The sequence below is a fragment of the Castor canadensis genome, chromosome 1 (assembly GCF_047511655.1).
Source record: "Castor canadensis chromosome 1, mCasCan1.hap1v2, whole genome shotgun sequence".
Taxonomy (NCBI): Eukaryota; Metazoa; Chordata; class Mammalia; order Rodentia; family Castoridae; genus Castor; species Castor canadensis.
In genome coordinates, this window is record NC_133386.1 from 45,654,360 (window position 1) to 45,676,133 (window position 21,774).

General features: G+C 36.1%; 1 protein-coding gene across 10 annotated transcripts in view; it reads left to right on the forward strand.

Annotated features, from left to right (window-relative positions):
- Positions 1–1,795: 1,795 nt before the first annotated feature.
- Ros1 (ROS proto-oncogene 1, receptor tyrosine kinase) overlaps positions 1,796–21,774 on the forward strand; it is a 128,351-nt gene continuing 108,372 nt past the window's right edge. For all 10 annotated transcript variants that reach the window (XR_012448800.1, XR_012448798.1, XR_012448802.1 and 7 more), the window contains exons 1-5: positions 1,796–2,174; positions 9,707–9,751; positions 11,492–11,551; positions 13,184–13,210; positions 18,211–18,271. Coding sequence is in view for 4 of the 10 variants with exons in the window: in XM_074075738.1 (XP_073931839.1) it covers positions 2,052–2,174; positions 9,707–9,751; positions 11,492–11,551; positions 13,184–13,210; positions 18,211–18,271 (316 nt within the window). In the remaining 6 variants the exon portion in view is untranslated. The remainder of the gene's footprint in view (positions 2,175–9,706; positions 9,752–11,491; positions 11,552–13,183; positions 13,211–18,210; positions 18,272–21,774) is intronic.

The following is a 21,774-nucleotide window of genomic DNA, read 5'->3' on the forward strand; positions in this document are numbered from 1 at the left end:
TGGTGAAATTCTCAAATATTTACCTCATGAATATATTTGTAAATGACATATTGACTGAAGGAATAAATATAGCATGGCAACTGAAGTTTGAGATGTGATGTTGGGAGCTACTGTTAAAACCAAATTATAATAATTGAAATTTCTGCACATAAGCACCATGTAACTGTTGACCTCCTGATTGTGATGGCCGATTGTGTTTCCCCAAAGTGGTACTTTATTCTCTCCCATCCTACATGTATTTCCAAAACCTTCTCCCACCTTAAGAGACAAGGCCATAAGGCCTAATTCCCTTCTTCTAGGATCTGGGCAGGTTTGTAATTTTTTGATAAGCAACAGAATTCAGTAGAAGTGACATTGTGATTTCTAAAGGCAATGTAGTTTATGCTTTGAAAGCTGGGGCACTTTCACCTGGCTCTAAGCCCTATGGAAATAGTCCATGATATTAGCCAGAGGCCATCGTACTGTGGGAAAATTTATATAGGCTCACATAAAGAAATTGCATGATGATTATGCAAAAAAGACTCATCCACTATTATTACATTATTATACTTTCAGGTTGTTTCTATGTTGTGCTGCTGTGAATAATGCAAGTGCAAATTTATGTGCTGGTTAAATTCCAAAACCCAGGATAACAACACAAGCTTGAAATTAAGAGGATACTTCTTTTTCACACCCTACCAATAAAATTAGAACAAGTGAAAGAATGTACTTAGGTTTTTCAATGAACCATATTTGGAAGATTCATTTTTTTTAGCAAAGTAAAAAATCCAAGTATTACTTATGCTAATAAGGCAAAAGGCACTGGTAGTCACAGTGAAAATTAATTTTGTTGGGATGAGAAAATGTCTTAGGCAAGGTACTTTATTTCCTGATTTACAAGTGTCTTTGTAGATTCTTCTGACCAAGAAAACAACTATTAGGGGTTAAATTTGGGGTCAGTATCCATTCATGTTTATGATGTACATGACTTATCAACATTTATCAAAAGATGTTCAGTCCTAAAGAAAACCCCATGCATGTGTTTCAATGAGAACCTCATGTCACTAGGAAAAGGTTAAATTACATTTGCTGTAATTTATTTAAGAAAGCAAGGAGGTTTATTTGACACTTCAGATTGTCATAAGAAAGAACACCGCCACAAAGTATCTGGTCTTGAAGAGTTAACTCTTAGCAGCCTAAAAAGTAGTTACCTAGAATGACTCAGCGCTGTACCTGGCAGATTTCAAGTTCTTTGTGTTAGGCTTCAGTTTACCTTTATCTTGATACTAGGCTAAGTGAAAGCTTGTACAGTATTTCCTTTTCAGGGCAGCTACACTTGTACATACCTTAGTTCTTTATGGTGGCTGGTTTCTGTCTCAATAGACCTGATAAGGCAGTATTTTAGTTAATATGTAGTGAAATTCTGAGAGTACTCTACCAAACTTCCTTGTCTTTAACTTACCCTCAGAGACTTTGTCTATTAATTTCAGCTTTGCTTGCTCTTTAATTCAAAAATATACATTTGGTTTCAAAGCATTTTGTTTTCCTTCTCTGTTGCATTACTTTGTATTAATGCTTCTAATTTTTTTGATAGCTCTTTATTATAATAGTACTATTGTTTGCTAAAGCATGGATGGTCAAAACCCAATTTCCTGCATAGTTGAACCAACCTCAAAGAAGTAAAGTGGTGGATGATCCACCGAAGCATTTTAATTTCAGACTATGCATGTGTCACGCTTGCTGAAAAGCAATTTGCGTTTTCACTGTTTACTTTCCATGTGAAGTACTCTTCTAAGCTCTAACCTTTAGTCAGTGAGTGACTTTCTTTATGAGAGAAAAAAGGAAGCTAAGCTATGAAATAGCTTTTATGTTACAAGCTATCTAGGATTCAAAGGTCTAAGCTAATAGCTCTCAATTTTATTTCGAAGGGCAGAGATATTCTAATACTGTAAAACAAAACAAAAAATCTACTAGCCACTCTTTCAATTGAAGTGATGAAGTCTAAAGGACTCATATAGCAAAATGGAGAAAGTCAGAAGACCAGCCATCTGAAATCTACCATTGGAGAAGTGATGAGGAACATTCACTGGTTTATCCTGAAACTTATCAACTTCATGACTCTTGGTTGCATATGGATTTCTGTGGCTCAATGCGTGGTTTTAAACGGCTGCCTAAAGTCATGTGTAACTAACCTGGTGAGTCTCGCCTATCTCATATTTGTCATTACAGGGATTTAGAACATGAATTCCTCGTTATAATGATACAGGTGTTTTCTTTTTATGAGCCCTTTTCTTATGAGAAGTAGTAGCAAGGTAAGGTAGCTTATTATTTTTTTCTGAAGTAAGATAGGAGTATTTATAATTTCAGAAGGTAAGGCAGGCTATTTATTTCTTTGTAATCTAGTCATAGATTTTTTGGGGGGGAGATGATACAGGGATTGGGTAAAGGAGGCTTACATGGAATCGATTTTTGCACACTTAGAAAATTCCACTTTTAGTAATTTATTACAAAATCATTAATGTTTTCTTAAAATATAAAATAGACTTGCTAACAGGTAAGCCTTCTAGTTAGTTCTAGACTAACAGTGGTATTTATATTGTGAACAGAGAAGTGTAAATAGCTGGATTACCAAAGAAGCAGATGCAGATGCAGATGCTGTGTAAAACATTTTATTTTAAAACAAAGAATTGTTTCTATCCCTTTATTTCTACCTGTGCATTTGTAATTTTAATTGGTGAGTTTTTGATATGAAAATGTTTTCTTTCTCTTTTTTATTATTATTGTACTGGGGGTACATTGTTACAAGTTCTTACAATATGTCATAGTTGAATTCACTCCTTCATCATTCTTCTTCATCCTCCCTCTACCCATTCCTAGAATAGATTTGAAAATGTTTTCTCTCTCTTTCTGGTTGTCATCTCTTCTGTGTACATTGTACCATATCTTCTCAGTTGTGATTTAATTGTGCTTAAAATAGTCACTAAATAAACTTTAACTCACATATTCTCTAGCTAGGGAGAGAGACACTCTTCCCATGCAAAGACAAAGGATGGAGTAGCACCGTAACTAACATACACACATTGTACAGTGTTAAAAGTTATCAAAAAAGTACTCATCTTTACGCTAACATGGTGGAGAGAGAATTCTGTGGTAGATTAAAAAAGAAATTTGTGTTACTCACTTTTGACTTAAAGTATCGTTTAAAACACTACTTAGGCTTACTATAGATAATAACATTGAAAAAATAGTTTATATAAATGTTTGCCAAAGACTTCATGCTTTGACATAGGATTGCTTACTTTACTTTTTAAAGTTGTAATATAAACTGTAAAATGGAAGCATGGGACTGCTAAATGTTTTCTTTCCTACAAGATTTAAATTTTCTTCTGAGATACTATTCCTAATTTTTTGACGGCCTTTAACACTCCTGGAGCTGATTGGTTGTAAGTGTGCTTGTTCCAGAGAGTGGAAGTACAAACACAGGAATTACATGTGTTCTATGTATGGGAACTGAGTGGAGAAAGCAGATCAGCTCTTACTGTTTTTGAAATGCCAAGAAATGGTATAGATGAAAAAGTAGCAGTGATCCAGCTTTCTTCTTTTGGATTTAGGCTACATGCCTCGGGGAGGGGGTGTCTAAGGAGTATATAGTGTACATACCCAATCTAAAAAGCACATTAACTATGGATCAAGATATTTTAAAAGTTAGTATCTATGCCATGATCTTGGACTTCATGATGCAAGGGAGAAGCCAGGCTAGGGAAAAAGTCCTGGATTACATTTTAGCAATTGTTTTAAAAACAACAAAAGATAAAAGAATTTTCATTATTCTTGTATATTGACATATTTTCTCTTCTTAAACAACATGCAGTTGGGTAGCATAGTAATGACTGCATAAAATCTTGATTTCTCTGTCAAGTAAACCTAAAACTTACTGTGTAGTTCTTTCTTTCTTTTTTTTTTTTACAATCTTGAGCCTCCTAAATATTTATTTGAGCCTTTTTTCTTACCAAAGGAAAAAAGGTTAAGCGTGGTCATTTTATAGTCTTCACATAACCCCTGAAATATTTCACACTTGGAAATGAAATTCATTAAAATTAAAAATAATCAGTAATAAAATATGTACTGTATCAGCTTTTCTCATTCATCTCTTATCTTGTAAACTCCTTTTATGAAAATATTTCCAGAAATGCTTGGAATTTTTTAATAATTTCTTTGTGCTGTATAAATTCACATTAAATGTACTTAAGGGTTAAAAAAAAACTTTCTTCTGATTATAATGAGAATATGTATATATTATAAATATTTATAAGATAAAGAGTGAAGAAAAAAAAAACCCCTATATTCCACCACTAGTAACCTCAGATTATATTTTAGAATTTTTCTCTAATGTATCTTCAAATATATTTTTATACAGAATTTTCCACTCAGTTGTGTACCCAGCCTTCTCATTTCACATTGAGTTTCCTCCTATATCCTGAGGCATTTTGGAAACAGAATCTTTAATGCATTTATTTATTGTGTTCTAGTAAATGAATACAGCACTGTAATTTGTTTTCTAATTTCCCTACTATTGAAACTGATTTTAATTGTTTTCAATATTGCAGTCTCCATGTTAGTTTAGTTTTCTTTATTCTTCTCTTTTTGTGTGGGCTGTTTGATTTCGGGGTTTGGCGGTAGGAGCAGACAGTTTGTTCCTTTGTTGAGTTGCCTTCCGTTTGCCACCTACGGAAAAGGCACAGCAGATGAGAGGCAGACAGCAAAAGAGACACAGCCTGCCAATTTGACCAGGGAATGTAATAAAAGTGTTGTGATTTGGGCTTCCCACAGGGGTTTTGGAGGGAGAAAAGTGAGGTGAATGAACAGCTGAATGTAGTCACAGATCAAGAGAGAGGATGTGATGTGCAGCTTATTACATTTTCTGAGCCCTTTTCTCTAGCATGGGTAGTTGCTGTGAAGGTCATCTTTGATTTCACTGGGGTGGTTCTTGATAATGGGACTTTTTTTCACTTAAAAAAGAAATAAAAATTCTTGAACAAAAGAATGTTAGAAAATCCACTAGTTGCAAAAATCCACTAGTATTCTATGCTTGCAGATGGATATTTTACTTTGAGGGATCTGTACATATTAGTTGAATGTATTAACTGACTTTATATATTTGAATTCTAAATGTCATCTGCTTCAGAAAACCACAAAAATTGATGTTCTTTAGAACACTAGTATTGTGCTATCTTTTACAAAAAAAAAAAAAAAGAAAAACAAAGACTCATGGACAAATAACTTGTGCAAGTGTACTTTGGTATACATTCTTTTTGTAGATCCCTAGGGAACAATAGCAAACTAAAAAGGCTTTGTTTAATCACAATTTTCTCATCTTTGCAACCTCTTCCCCCCACTTTTAAGTAGCAAATCCCAATTGAGGAACTACTGCTGAGAAGTGCTCACTTAGAAGTATCAATTCAATTCAATAAATTTTCTTGGATTACCAGGTCTACTCAAGTCTGCAGTGGATGTAATTGAGAATACAAAATGGAAAATTATGTGATCAGTGTCCTTATGGAAGTTACAACATAGTGAGGTGTCAAGGTTTTTATCACTAGTTGTTTATGGTTAAAAAACAATTATAAATACTATATATTATAGTTTTCCTATGATGACAACACATTTTAAAAATTTGCTTCTGAAATTTCAAAGGAATCAAGCAAAAATCAACTGAAAGACTAGTAGAAACAACAGAGCTGAAGAGGTTGTCCTGTTATTTTATTTTTTAATGGGTGTGAGGTTTGAACTCAGGGCTTCATAGTTGCAAAGCAGGTATTCTATGCTTGAGTCACACCTCTAGTCCATTTTGCTCTGGCTATTTTGAAGGTGGAGTCTTGTGAATTATTTGCCTCAGCTGGTCTCCAATCAAGATCCTCCCGATCTCAGTCTTCCAGATAGCTAGGATTACAGGTGTGATCCAACAGTGCTCAGCCAGTTTTTTTTTAATCACGTACAAATATCAATACCTTTCTTGTATGCCAATAGATGACATTGAAGCAAGATAATGGAGCAAAGCCATAATCCAAAAATTTTTCCAAATATTCAGAAGCTTGTAATTTGTATTGATGTAGGAACAGACTGGCTAGTGAAATGGAATATAATCTGAAAATAAAACCATACGCATAAGAGAGTATAGAATATGATAAAGAAGGCAATTCAAATTAGCAAGGCAACTATTCATTTTGAATAAAAATAATTAAACCATCACAACATTCAAATACATTCTAGGAGGTACTAAACAAAGAGTGTGACTTAACTACAGACAAATAACAAAACAAAATAACAAATAAGTTAAAATAGTAGAAGAAGTTCAAATAATAGAAGAAATTATAATAGTAGAAGAAATTAGGGGTGAATATTCCTATAATCTTAGAGTCAGAATGCCTTGAAAAGCCTGCTTAAAAAAAAAAAAGACTCCTTAAGTGGCATTTTCAATAAATTTGACTATTTAAAATTTAAATAACTACCACAGTAAATAAAATGGAATAAAAACAAATCCAAAGAGTGGAAAAAAGACACTACATCTGATATATAAAATTTTACCAATCCTGATGTATACAAAAGCATGTAAAATAAGTTTAGAACATGAATAGGCACCTTGAAAAAGAAGAATACTAAGAGCTAAAACACATGTGATGGATACTCAGTCTCACAGCTACCACAAAGTTGTGAAGAAAAAATAAGCAATTTCTCCTTTTTCAGGTTGGTAGAGGTAAAAACATTTATGGTTGGCAAAGGTATAAGCTGGCTTTTGGGTACCTACTAGTTGGAATTTGATAGGTTTCTAGAAAGCAATGAATAGAGAAATATCAAAATGTAAAGGAAAATATACCTTTAACCTTGCACATCAGAAATTTTTCTGAGGAGATTATGGCATAATGAACCAGATATGTATGCAAAAACCTATTTACAGCCAGTTTCCACACAACCTTGATAGGAGATTTCTAAGGACCCACACTATGCTATAATAATACATTGTTTAGGCTAATCTTCACAGAACCTTATGAATTAAATATTATCCTACTTGTGTGTCAGATGGGAGCACTAAATTTAAAATTGCACATTGGGAGCAAGTACAATGTGTGGGGTTAAATGCAGATCATTCTGCTCTGTTCCATTGATAAGGGAAGGAAGTAAATAATGAAATTAGTTCCTGCTGAGGTGGACAGGATAGAAAAGCTTGTGCCAAGAAGTAGGTGTTAGGTTAAGAGGGTCTGAGATGTGGGAGAAGGTCCCTCTCTTGAAGGCAGGTAATTGGAGCCATGGGAGCTAAGGTACATTGCTGGGAGACCCTAAAGTCCAAACTGAGAAATGAGAATAGGGTACAGATTATGGGAGACATCAGGTGTTCACTAAGAGTACAGGCTACAGACTCTCCCGGACCCTCTCAAATCTTAAGTCTTCCATTTTCTTAAGCTCCTAATACTTCACTTGTAAAATGGGGTTAATAATAGTACTTACTTTTTGGGGTTGTTGAGATGGTTGAATGGGATTTAGTGTAAAACACACATGTAAGAGTGCCCAGGACGTAGAAATAATTCAATAAACGCTAGCTACAATGGTTATGAGCGGGGCTGGAGTATGAGTGGACCACTTGCCTAGCAAATTCAACCCCTCGTACTTGGAGTCTGCTGGCGGGGTGGGGGAGGATTAAGGAAATGTTCATGAAAGCTACTTCACTCAGCCTGTTAAATTTCATATGGAGAGATTTAAACAGAAGGACTTACAACTGTTCTGATATGTTTTGTGGTTATCAAGATACATCTCTGTTGTCTGATTGCTTAAAATTGAACACAAAGACTACCTAGAATCCACTTTTTTTCTTTTATGATCCAAGATACATTTTTGAAGGGATGGGAAAAATTCAACTATGAACTCATTATCTTTCACCTGATTTTATGAATTGCATTCAATCATATAATGGGGAATCAAAACTTCGATTTGTACAAATTCATGGAAACAAAGCATTATTAAATCTTGCTTGCAAAATTAATCTAAATGACATAGTTCTTTCTAAAAACAACACATTATTATTACTTAGTTCTTATCTAAAAAGCAAAAACATGTAAGCAAGCTTCTCCTTTTCCTACAAAAATAAGTGGTTAGGGAATGGAATTCAGAGAAAACTTTATTCACACATCAACAGCAGAGCAATATTTGGTTTTTGGTTTCTGTATGGGATTACTTTTCAAGTTATCTCCACTCTCAAGTCAGGGCATTGAATAGTATTTCCAAGGAACTTCTCGAACGTTCTTAATTGTGAGAACATACTCAGTTTATGGATTCAGCATCACATAGCTGTTATCCAGGAGGCCATGTTCTGGGCACTGGTAACAGAATGCAGAGCAAAATGGATGGAAAGAAGAGTACTTAACTGTAGTAATGGAATGCCCCCCCCCTCTTCTTCAGAAGCATAGGCTGTTTGGAGTCTACACTAGATGCTTAAATCTTCTTGGGATTTTCTGTCATCTTGTATGACATATCTTGCTTATAGTACTGGGTCAGCCAAGGACAGATACCATGACCTGTTGGATTAGTAATCTCTCCAATCCAGTGGTTCATATCAGCAAATCTTTAATGGGAGGTTCTGATCAGCACTACCTGCAATTACCAGAAAAATCTCTTAGATTCCCTCTGAGTCAATCAATGGAAATATAATTAATGAAAATTAGATCATAGCCAGTTATCTGATTATCATAGACCCAATATTGCCACCCTTTGCAAATCGTTGGTTACGGACTCCACTCAAATAATGAGCAGGGAAAGGATGAGCAATTTATTTACTTATTTATTGATTTTTTTTATTTCCTTTATTCATATGTGCATATGATGATTGGGTCATTACTCCCCCCTTACCCCCACCCCTCCTTTTTCCCCCACCCCCTCACTTCCAAGCAGAAACTGTTTTGCCCTTATCTCTAATTTTGTTGAAGAGAGTGTATAAACATTAATAAGGAGGACCAGGGGTTTTTGCTAGTTGAGGTAAGGATAGCCATATAGGGAGATTCCTAGTTTTTGTTCCATGTACATATGTGTTACTTTCTAAATTGATTCTTCTCGAACTAACATTTTCTCTAGTTCCTAGTCCCCTTCTCCTATTAGCCTCTGTTGCTTTAAAGTTTCTGGATTAGTTCCTTTGCTTTGAAGACAAGGGATGAGCAATTTACACATTTTTTTCCATTTAGTTCCCATTTCTTTTATCTTCCCCTAGTACAAAAAAATGTAAAATTTGCAAATGTGAGAAATGAACAGATAATCTGTATGTTTTGTTATAGTTGACATTGTGAATTTATATTTTTCATCTTTTAATGAGTAATTGCAAGCAAGAAACATTTGAGAACAATACATTTCTAATCCAGGGGGCCTTTGACTTGGTTAGTGGAGTAATCCACATGTTTATTTGATTCTGAGTGAGACTGCCTTCATTGTTCTTCATTAGTCCTATCGCCACACCCTCACTCCCACCTTTGTAGTTTCTACAGAATTCTTAGGTATTACATCTATAATTTGCACCAGCATTTTGTCTGATTTCATGATGACTTTGATGACTTTAAAACATTTGGCTTCTTTACAGTTAGAAAACAATGAAGAGGCAATACTGTCAGGAAGCTTTAAAAAAAAGTATGGCAGTTACACTGAGCTTGATATTGATAGCTGGTGTTTATCATCTCCTTCTTCATTTCAGGGCAGACAACTTGACATTGGCACACCATACAATCTGAGTGAACCCGTGAGTAATTGCTTCCATTGTCAAGAACTTCAGTGTTTGTGTTGCTAAAAAAGAACAATGGCCAGGTTTTTAAAAATCACAATAAAAATAATTGCTAAGTAAAAATCTCAACTACTTGACTCTGATGAAAAAACATCAATTGAAAATAGTGAGTAGTCTGAATCATGGAATTCATTTAAAATGAACTGTGGTGCTGTGGCTCACGCCTATAATCCTAGCTACTCAGGATGCAGAAATCAGGAGGATTGTGGGTCAAAGCCAGTCCAGGCAAATAGTTCAGGAGACCCTGTCTTGAAAATACCCATCATAAAAAAAGGGCTGGCGGAGTGTCTCAAGGTGTAGGCCTTGAGTTCAAGCCCTAGTACTGCCAAAAAAAAAAAAAGAACTGTGTTGAAGTGGAAAAAGCATAAGACTAATGCAAGCCCATGATTCTGACTCTATATAGTTAGGTGACTTTGGCTAAATTATTTAATATTTCTGAGACTTAGTTTTATTGTGTGTTATTTGAGAGAGTTGGGCTGTATAATCTCCAATGTTTCTTCAATAATTCCATTTTATGGTTTTGTTACTGTTCTGTGCATGTACTCATTTATTCAACAAATGTTCAGTGACTCAAGGAATTAGTATGAACCGAGTTCTGGACAAGGCACTAAAGATTTATAAATAAATAAAATAGGGTCTCTGTTTAAAAGGACCATTTTGGGATACATACATAACACTAGACAAACAGACACTTAACATAAAACCATGGGCAAAGCATCAAGAGAACTAGAATAGCGGTGTGCATGTGGAATAACAGAATACATAAGAGAAAAAAGCACTTCAGTTGCTTGCAAGGCCTTCAAATGGAAAGAAAAAGAATTTTGTAGAAGCAGAAAGGTATGTGGGTAAGAGAGGGCTCTGTGTCAAGACACAAAGGTTCTAGGTAGCCTAATTTGCTCAGGAAAGAAGAGTATTTTCACTTGCTCAGAAGATGGGGTGTGTGAGTGGAGGGTAGGGAGGTGGGAGATGAGGTTGGCAAGTTTGTTAAGAACAGGTCACAAAGTACCTGCTTGGTAATTTGGTCTCAATGTACAAGATTGAGGAGATGTATAACTTTAAGCTAAGAGAAAGGTATGACCAGATTTGGTTTTAAAAGGATCACTCCAAAAATGGAAACAAGAGGGGCCTTTATGAAGCTGTCGGAGAGTGGTGAAGGCACAGCAGAGCCCAGATGGATTTTAGTTAATGACTAGGTGAGATAGTAGGACCTGGTGGTGGCTTGTCTGAGGTGAAGGGGAAGGGATGAGAGAAGAAGCCCTGGTTCCTGGCTCAGCCAGCTCAGAAGACTGAGCATGCTGATTGTTGTGTCCTGTTTTCCGTTTCGTTTGTTGAGTGAGGACCCAGGATATACTTTGATGCCTCGTCCTAGACTTTACCTGCTGCCAACTAACTACCCGGTGGACAGCGTGTTCCTGAAGGCTGAGGGCTCTCTGGGTTCTCACTCAACCCTCAGCAGCTGCCTAGGGCCCAACTCCGCTCAGCAGCCCTGCTGCCTTGGGGTGAGCTACACCGTGTCCTGATCTGTCTGTAGATTTGGAGCTCAGATTAGAATCCCAAAGGTCCTGATCGTTGAGAGGCTTCAGCTTCTTTAGTAGAGTTTTATTTCTAAAACATATGATAATTTCTGTAACATGCACTTTAGGGTGACAAGAAAAGTCTCACTTCTTCAGTCATATTGTTTGTTATTTTCTCTTGTAGTGCATCCAAGGATGTCATTTTTGGAATTCTGTAGATCAGGAAAACTGTGCTTTAAAGTGTGTAAGTATTAATTATGTTTTTATCTGGGTATTGATGCTTCCCTCCAGAGAACAGTTAAGAGAATTCCCACTTGCATTTCCACTGGTTTCCAACTTGTTTGCTTGACCCTACAGGAAAATTATGACAGCCTGAGTAATTTATAGTAATGAAAAAGAGATTGAGATAAACATTATTCATGCAGCAGGAAGCCAAGAAAGATTAATGTAAACTAGGGATGCCCAATTGTTCCCAAACTATAAAGGCCTCTTAGTAGAATAATAGGTATTTCTTAAATTTCCTAGTCCTTTGGTTCTTAAAATTTCATGTACAATTATCTGGGATCTTGTGAAAATACAGATTCTGATTCAGTAGGTCTAGGTGGGGCCTGAGATTTTGCAGTCCTAACAAGTGCCCAGTAATGAGATGCTGGTGGTCCCCAGACCACACTTTGAATAGGAGGAAAGTAGGTCATGTTCAAAGTTGCTTTGCAAATAACATGGTAGCAGTGTAATCCAGAGGTCACCAATCCTTGTTTTTCTCTATTTCATGTAAGAACTGTATTCCAGATACTCTATTTTCATTTAGTCTGGGTTTGCTACTTAGTGTTTAACTTAGTTAAGGTACTTAATCCTTTGGTTCTTTATTTTCCTCATCAGTAAATTAGAAGAATAATAGAACTTTACTCTTCAGGATAGGGTTGGGCATATTATAAATATTCTGATTTCATGGATAAGAATTTTATCATTTAAAAATGGGTTCCTTTACTCAGCTTGTTCAGGTTAGAGGTTAAATTAAAATGAATCATAGTAATGATCCTAACATTGTTTTTTATTAATGAGTCAAATTATGACAGTGAAATTTAAATAAGGATATTAAACTCTCCATGCATAGAGTCTGCGTAGTTTTTCCTCTAGTATGCCTTCATAGACTTGTGTTACAGGAGTTACTTATGCCCACTCCCACATTTGGGGCTGTGTGCTTTATAGAATGAAAGTGACCAAAAAAGAGGAGCATTTGTCATCTGGATTTAGTAATTACTATATACTTGTCACAAATTGCCACTTAAATAATTACTTGTCTAGTTAAGTATTTAATATCTTGTACCCCAACATGTAAGCTCCTTCAGGGCAAGAAATGCTCCACCTTTTTCAGATTGTATTCTTTCTACTGATGACAGTGGGGAACATAGCCATTGCTCCAACACTGGCTGAGTGAATGAGAGGGAATACCATTTGTTGCCAGGCAACAATTCACAAAGCCATGTGGATGATGGAGTGGCCAATCTGGGCAGAAGAATTTGCTGGCTTTTGCTAGCCAGAGCTACTGATGGTTTTCATTTCAGTTTGTCTCTGTGAATGCTCCATTCCCTAATCTAGTCTATCAAAGACTACTTAATCAACTGAGATTTTCTAGTAGAAATGGTGCTGTATCATTTTTTTCAGTGATGAGAACAACATAATTTTTAGAGTTATTCATGTGGCAGCCAGCCTGGATAGAAAGTACAACTCTAAGCTCTTTTTTTGTTGTTTTTATTTTTAAAATCAATGGTGGGCAAAAAATCAATTTGGAAGAAATATATTGGTAAGTATCATTAAAATTATTTACAACTTTCAGGATTTTAAATAAGATTTACTTTCATTTTTTTCTATACAGAATGATACCTATGCCATCATTTATGAGGTGAGTTGACACTTAAAAAAATGCTATCAAAACCCATGTCTTTATCTCTGATCTCTTAAAAAACTATTAAATGAGAATGAAGAAATACAAGACAGTCTCAATGCACAGAAGCCTTCTTCTTGGAAGTGTTATTACTTTGGGTATAAAATGATATAATTCTATTCTTGCCACAAATATTTACTATGTTTTATGTATCTATGTATATTATATAATGCATATATAAATATATATGAATATGTATGTGCATACACACATCCACAGATATACATAGGCAGTCATCCCTCAGTATTCTAGAAGGACTGGTTCCAGGAACCCCTGTGAATACCAAAGTCCTTGAATGTTTAAGTCCCTTAAAATGGTATAGTATTTGTATATAACCTATGACATCTTTCTGCATACTTTAAATCATCTCTAGGGTACTTATACCTAATACAATGTAAACTGTTCTTATACTGCATTGTCTGCAGAATAAACAAAAGAAAAAAAATCTTACACCTTTAATCAAGTTGTAAATTAAAAAATATTTTTGACTCTCAGTTGATTGACTCTGCAGATGTAGAACTTGCTGACACAGAGGGTCAACTGTATGTTCCTCTAATCTTGTTTGAAAGATTGTAATTCCTGGAGCCTGGGCAGAAGGGGTTGGGGCTGGCAGGGGAGGGGAGAAAAAGAGGAGCGTATCCAGGAGTATCTCTGCTGATGGTGTTTCTTCCCCAAAGAGAGTGTTCTTCCTTGAAATTCATCATATTAAGAAAAACTTTTAATTCCAATTTCTTCATTAGTCAACAAAACCTTGGCCAACATATTGAAATACTTTTTTTTTTCACTGCAGTGATAGTGACTTTTCCTGACTTCTCCATGTCCTTCCTGCCCTCTTCTGAACATGATTTTCTCTTCTTTACAAAGCCTTAGGATTTTGATCTTTTTCTACTCTGACTTCTTCAACTAAACTATCTGTCCTGGATTTCATCCCATCAGAGTTAGGTTATTGGACAATAGGTGCTATATTATTTCTCACTTTAAAACCTGCATTGTGTTCTCTTTCAATGACCTTGAAACTAAAAAAGAAAACTATCTTATCCAGAGTGCAAAGGAATATAAATTAGCATCCAATAGTAAGGCAGAAATATTTCCTCTTAATAGAGAACAAAAATATTAAATCACGCTATTCTATAACCAGAGGGATTTTCTCTGTAAGTGAATAGAGGTGGGAGTTGGCTCAGATGAGAGAAAACCCAGGGGATAATGTCAATAGACAATTAAGGATCTCTCCTGAATGAGATAAAAAATATTCCTGAGTTTTATGTGACTAAAACAAAATTATTCTTAAAGAAGAGTCCCCGAGTGTACTGGTGTCAGGAAAACTAACAACAAAGACTCTCCCAAGAAACACAGGATTACCTATGTAATTTACTAGTTTCTATCATTATGCTGCCCCATCATTCAGGCTTAGATAAAGTGACTCTTTTCTCTCAGTGTTATGACGTATAATTATTCTAGTCTATTTATATTTTGCTATTTTATACTTTAAAATGTTATACTTTTAACTAAAGTAGGATTGAACAGGAGTACAAGCAATATTGATATCAATGTATCATTTTCTTCTCTCTCTCTCTCTCTCTATAGATCTATCTATATCCTATCTATATGTAGATATATTAACTCAGCTATCACTTTAGGAAACACTTTCATCATGGATATTTGTACCTAAGAAGATTAGAAATTTTGTAATTCATATTCCTTTGGAGGAAAGTCCTAGAAGTGATAGCTTAACAAAATATAACTTGGAAAATGATGACACCAAGTGAGATGGCTTACCCCTGATAATATAAAACACGAACTGGATCTTATCATAGCATATCAGTCTTTGGCTAACATCAAATGTAAATCTTATCATTTCTGAGAACATTTTTGTGGCTTCTTATTGCTGTTTAGAAAAAAACAAAAGATAAATTAGCAAGGTCTGTTGACTCCACTGCCTCTCCATCTGACCTCATCTTGGTTCCCCTTCCTGTGTCCTCTGTCCTCTGTGCCAGCCACACTGGCCTTCCCTCTTGTGTGACTACAGAGGCACCTTCCTGCCTCGAGGCTTTTGTCCTTACCCTGCAGACCTGTTCCACATCATCACTGAATTCTGGCTTGAGGGTCAGCTTATGGTTCTTCCTGATCATCCTAACTAAAGGAAGCTTCCTTCTTGCCTAGTCTAACCCCATGCCTGAGACTTGTTTTATTTTCTATATATCATTATTTGTTTTCTCTTCTCTCCATTTTTTTTTTTTTGAGGCTGATCTTTCTATGTAACCCAGGCTAGCCTGGAACTCATTATGTAGCTCAGGCTGCCTTAAAACTCACAATCCTCCTGCCTCAGCCTTCCTAGTGCTGGGATTACAGATATGCACCGCCACTCCTGTCCATGTAACACCTTCCATTATCTGAACTTTATTTAAATTTGTCACTCACTTATTGCATAACCCTTTCTAAGAGAATATATGCTCCATAAAAGCAGGGAACTTATCTGTCTTTCTGTTACCTATCTATCTCTATCTATCTACCATTTTTTTTTTTTGCAGTTCTGGGAATTGAACTCAGTTCCTTGTGCTTCAGGCACTCTACCACCTGAACTTTTAGTTTGTTTTTGAACAGTTTCTCATGCTTTTTGGATGGCTGGCTTCATATCTTAATCCTTCTGACTATGCCTTTTGAGTAGCTAGGATTACAGGTTTGTGCTACCATGCTTGGCTTCTTGACTGCCATATTCTTAGAGCATAGAACAGTATGCAGCACATTTAAGGCACTCAGTATATATATATATATGTAACCTTGGGGCTTTGAGCTTGTCAGGTAGGTTCTCTACCACTTGAGCCATACTTCCATCCTTCAATGAATATTCTTGAATGAGTGATCTTTTAGGAACCAATGCTGCAATTTATATGGAGGATGGCGGGGGATGTCTTTTTTGTGTTACAAAAATTAGGGAAGGTGCTGGAAGTACAGGTGCCAGTCTCAGAGGGACAATAAAGATGGCCTAACTACTATGGGAAAAATTGGAGTGGGTATGGGCACAGAGATGGCTGGCTGATGTGGTCCCTGGACAGAGAGACTTGGCTTCCACAGTGGGAAGGGCAACCTGGAATGTGCTGTATAAATGTCCCATCCAGGGGCTTCTGGCTCAGATCCTACAAATTGCTTAACTCCAACCAATCTCTAGGCAACTGAGAAACACTGTGTAACCTCAATTGAAGTCCTACGATGTGTTGCTTCCATGTGTGGGAGTGGGGTGCAGCCTAGCTCCAGCTTTGCCTACATTTGAGATAATATTTAAATGGGAATAGATGGGAATTTTACTATATGTTTTCTCCCAAAAAAATCCAGGAAGAACAGAGTTGCAATTTCCTTAGTTTGTCATGACTTGCAGTATTTCCAAATAATAATAATATATTTCCAAATATGTCTCCTTTTACTTTATCAATTTTTCTGGAAAAAAATTGTATCACATGTTACATTATACTTTTGTTACCACTTGGTTTGTTTCTTCTCTGCAGTTAATGGGTATGTTAAATATGTTTTACCGAAATTTCCAAGAGGATGTGAAAAGTATACTAAACTTTTAAGTTAAATAATCCTGAGTTCAAACCAGGAAATTTAAATTAATCCTTAACTAAGCAAACCTGGGCTTATCAGGCTCTACTTCCTTTTAATGCACAAACATCGCAGAGTTTGTATTTGCAATTTACAGCCCTTCTTTTTAGGGCAAATACATTGTTGTCATGGTTTCCACTAGTATGAGAAACAATAGCATGGTTTATCCAGGCATTACAATTATAAATTGAAGGAGAGCAGGGAGATCGATCATGATTGTCTTAGCTTTACAGTGTGTGCTTTTACTCCAAGTTTTTCTTTTTTCTGTTGCTTATGTTAATGCATCTTCAAGAGTTGCAGGCAAAAAGAAAAAAAGGCTGCAGAAAACCTGGGTTTAGATCATCAAATATGTGCTCTGCTTCTGATTAATGAGCTAAGGTGTTAATCATTATTTAGGCTATTGTGGATCTTAAAGATCAACATTGGTATTAAGACAGCCACTAATCTATTACAAAATTTACAGTCATTTTTTAATTTGAAAGGAAGGCATGAATAACACAATAAATATGCTATTCATAAGCATTATTTTAGGCTAGAGAATTAAGTTTTCTATTCATCCAAATATTGAACAAGATGATAAACATATAATTGCATTGCAAAGCTAATTGTTTTTTCAAACTGTAGGATGTGACCCATTAGAGGGTCATGAAATCAGATCAGTGAATCATAGTCACATTAAACAAAATGAAAGTGAATAGAATGGAACATATAAGAGTGGGGTTTCTTTTGGGTAAGATGAAAATGTTCTAAAATAACTTTGTGCTCATGACCGCACAACTCTAAATATACTAAAAATCATTAAATCTCTGTGTTTTAAAGGAGTGTTACAGTATGTGAATGTATCTCAGTAATTAATCGCTAAAAATGTCCAGGTGCCAGTGGTTCACACTGTAATCCTAGCTACTTGGGAGGCAGAGATCAGGAGGATCAGAGGAAGTCAGTCAGGGCAAAGAGTTTGTGAAAGTCCATCTCAAAAATAATCGCCAAAAGAAAGGGCTGATGGAGTGGCTCAAGTGGTAGGGTACCTGCCTAGCAAGTACTGAGACCCTGAATTCTAAGCCCCTGTATAAAAAGCTAAAAAAGGTGATGGTGAGATGGAGGGAAGTAGGTGTTGTTTCAAGAATCTTTTTTCCAATGTGTACTAGGTTTTATTATTATTATTATTTTTTTTTTACAATGAAACATTGTCAAAAAACAATTTGGGAAACACTGACCTAATTCCATTAGCAAATGTTACAGTTGAAATAAATGATATGAAAGTACATTTGCATACCAGGCATTGATATTTCAAATTTTAGTTGCTTACCAGCAAAACCAGAACAAAGGCTGTGCTAACCCATGTGCTACCTTCTCTTCCACAGCGAGAGTCATGTGAGGTCGGCTGCAGCAGTGCAGAAGGTGTCTATGAAGAGGAAGTACTTGGTGAGAAAACACACTTGACAAGTAGGAAGTGATCTATGCCACTTTAGGGGCTGGTTCTTACAAAATGATAGTGATGCACCTCTTGAAATATCTAGACTTCTACACCTCAGTAGGGTCGAAAAATATTTACATAGAGAGAAAATTTGATAATTTCAAACATATAGTCCATGCTGATTGATACAGATTCACAAAGACTTTTTCCAGCTAAGTCACAGAGAGCGAGTACACAACTCTGAGTTTGCCAGATTTTGCCCTCCTGGTCATGGGTGCCATCCCTCTATCTACTGAGAGAGCAATGTAATCCTGAGCAGACTTGATGTCAAGAAATGAAACTTTTTTTTTAATGAACTGAAAGTATAGGAGTATTTCATTTAATGTGCACTACGTTATTTTGCTAGTAGTTATACCCGCATGTGTATGACAACCCAAAAAAGCACTGGGAATCTGTGAAATGTATACAACTATGCTTCTCAGTGTTAGAATTTGAGTAAGTGGGACACTGTGTGTCTATCAGCTCCCTCTGCCTGATTCAGTCTGGTGTGGGTGTGTCTAAGGTAGCTTTGCCCTTGAATATTAATTCTCTGGTGGTTTCTGAAGGGCTGGTGGTTTGATAAGTCACAGCCTGGATGTTAGCAGCTGTCTTTTGCAGAATTCCACAGGGCCTCCTCCCACCAAGAGATAGAGTTCCTTCCACATGAGACATGCTTGACTCTTCCACAAGTTGTCCTTATTTCAAGTGGCTTGCCCCCTTACTCTCAGTGGCTGATGGAAAGTGGAAGGAGGTTGTCACTTTGTTGTCTTGATTTACTTCTGCCCTTTAGTGTCCCATTAAAAAATAAAAAAGCAAAACCCAAAACTCTTAACATTTCCATGGAGAAGATGTGATATTATGTTTCCTTCTGTGTTGTGAGAGTTAACTGTGGATGAAATTTAAACTTTGTGGTTTCCAAACTGTGCAAGGCAGTGCCCTAGGGCACCACAACAACCATGTGGGGTATTTCCAGTACTCAGGGAAACATAGGGATAGTTGGCATCTGTTAGACACACTTCTAGATCTGCTGGTTGGGGACAGTTCATGACATTAACAATAGATCTTATTACCTCCCATCTGTGTCAGAGCTTTGTAATGCTTTTTAAAAAAAATGTCTGTAGTAAAAAACAAGTATCACAAGAACAATATGGAACAGGAAGTGAGGATGATGATACTCAATCAGATTATAAGACTGGGGTGGGTGTGCACTGCCCAAGGGGCATAAGATGACATTAATGTGCAGTAATTTTTATTTAAGGATGAAATGACTGTAGCATTTTGCCATTCAACTTATGTCATTTTTAAAAGCACCTATCAAGTTTTTAGAACCTGCACACTTATTGTTATGATAGTAAGAGGAACTGTTAGGTAATTCTTTTGGTCCAAAGAGCTACAAAAACTTATTGAGAAACTAGGAAGCCAGAACTAAAAGAGTTGTAAGCTTTGATTTACATCCTTTTCTATATTCTAAAATGATATTGCCAACTCAGTTAACCAGTTTTGTTCGACTATAAGTGTAATCAATGCTTTATTTCAATTTCTCATCGACTGTGTACCAATGCCTATGCATCATTAACAAATGAGATACACTAAGTCTAAACAAAGGCATTGAAGCTTACAGAACATATCTTTAAGTGGTCATGATGAATCATTTGCCCAGGCACATAAGACCCTGTTTGTTTCTAATGCACTTGGTACCATGTTCACTTATTTATGGGTCTGCTATCTTAATATTTTTTACATTTTGGATCTTCCATGTCCCTTTCCTCATTGTAGGAAATCATAATAGATAACAATACATCAGAATAACAATAGATATTTTTATTAGGCATTTATGAGTCAGGCATGTTCTCAGTACTTTATAGGTATTAATTCCTTTTGTCTTCAGAGGTATAAATACTATAATTAACCTCATATGACAGAAGAAAAAATTGATTTTAAATGTTTGTTTGAGCTAGGCACTGGTGCCTCATGGAGGTAATCCTAGCTAATTGGGAGGCTGAGACCAGGAGGATCAAGATTCTAGGCCAGCTTGTACAAATAGTTTGAGAGATCCCATCTTCAAAAATAAATACAGCAAAATGGACTGAAGTTATGGCTCAAGCAGTAGAGCTCCTGCTTTGCAAGCACAAAGCTCTGAGTTTAAACCCTAGTCCCATCAAAATAAATAAATGCTTGCTTGGAGCCATATGAATGGTAGGAGATATAACTGGAATTACAATCCAACTTTCTGATTGCAGAGCCTTTTCTCACCTCTGCTGTCATGTACTGAAAGTAGGATGTAGCTCAGTACATCTTCTTTGACTCACTATTGCCTTGAAATTTTAGAATAAGTGTACTTTACCCCTGATTTTCCATATGCATCACATAGTTTTGAAGCATTTGTCTGTTTATCTATAAAACTTGCATTTACTTGTACTTATATAACTCTAGTACCTCTGCTCTGTTCTCAACATATGTTATCTCTAATGCCTCTTGGTTATTCTTCCTCATCTGCTGTCAACTCCATCATTGGACTCTTCTTTCAGGTGTCCACAGAATGTACCAATCCCTGGTACTGAGGGTTTTACCATAAAAGAGGAAAAAGTGGAGCTGTGCTTTGGTTATACAGTTATAATACCCTGAAATGAACCATTAATAGAGGAATCAGCAAAGAAGGGTGTGCTAGTCTTTTTGTGAGTTGGGTCCTCAGATGACAATGGCTTTAATTTTTCTGGATTATAGATTATGGACTTTAGTCCATATCCATTGTCTGTAGTGATGAGAACTGTGTTAGTTTTCATGAGAAAGAGTGAGTTCCTGGGTGGTGGTGTGGGGGGGTTGAATTTAACCATTTTAAGTTCCCTAACAAATCTACCATTCTTTCTCAGAAGAGTGCTTTTTCAGCATTAAAATTATCAAATCATCAAGGTTTTGGAAAAGTAGAAAAATTAAAGTAACATAATTTCATTCCAGTGTATATACCATGCAACAATCTAGCCCTTAGTACAGTACCTGGTAAGCAGTATCTAATAAAGTGTGCCATGAGTTTAAAGTCTCTAATTAGAAGTCATGACATGTTTTATCATTTCTAGTGTTTGGAGACATGACATGTTTTGTAATGCAAAGCAGTGGAATGCCAAGTCCTTTGGTGTAAAGGCAATAGCCTTGCATGTATAAAAATAATTTGTTAAGGGCTGGAGGCATGACTCAAGCAGTAGAATGCCTGCCTAATAAGTGCAAAGCCTTGAGTTCAAACCCCAGTACTGCCAAAAAAAATTGTGGACAGGATGTGCAGTGACAGCAGAATTATAGGATAAAATTTTAAACTTGGGATGGAGGTTCTGGGGCAATGGATGGTTCTGCTGTATCACAGATACGCTTTTGGCCTCTGCCCCCCTTGTCTGTAAGAGAGTGGTATCCTAAGAGAAAACTGGACAGTCTCACAAAACTCCATGTTGCCTGCCTGTAAAAAGAAATAGACTACCTTATA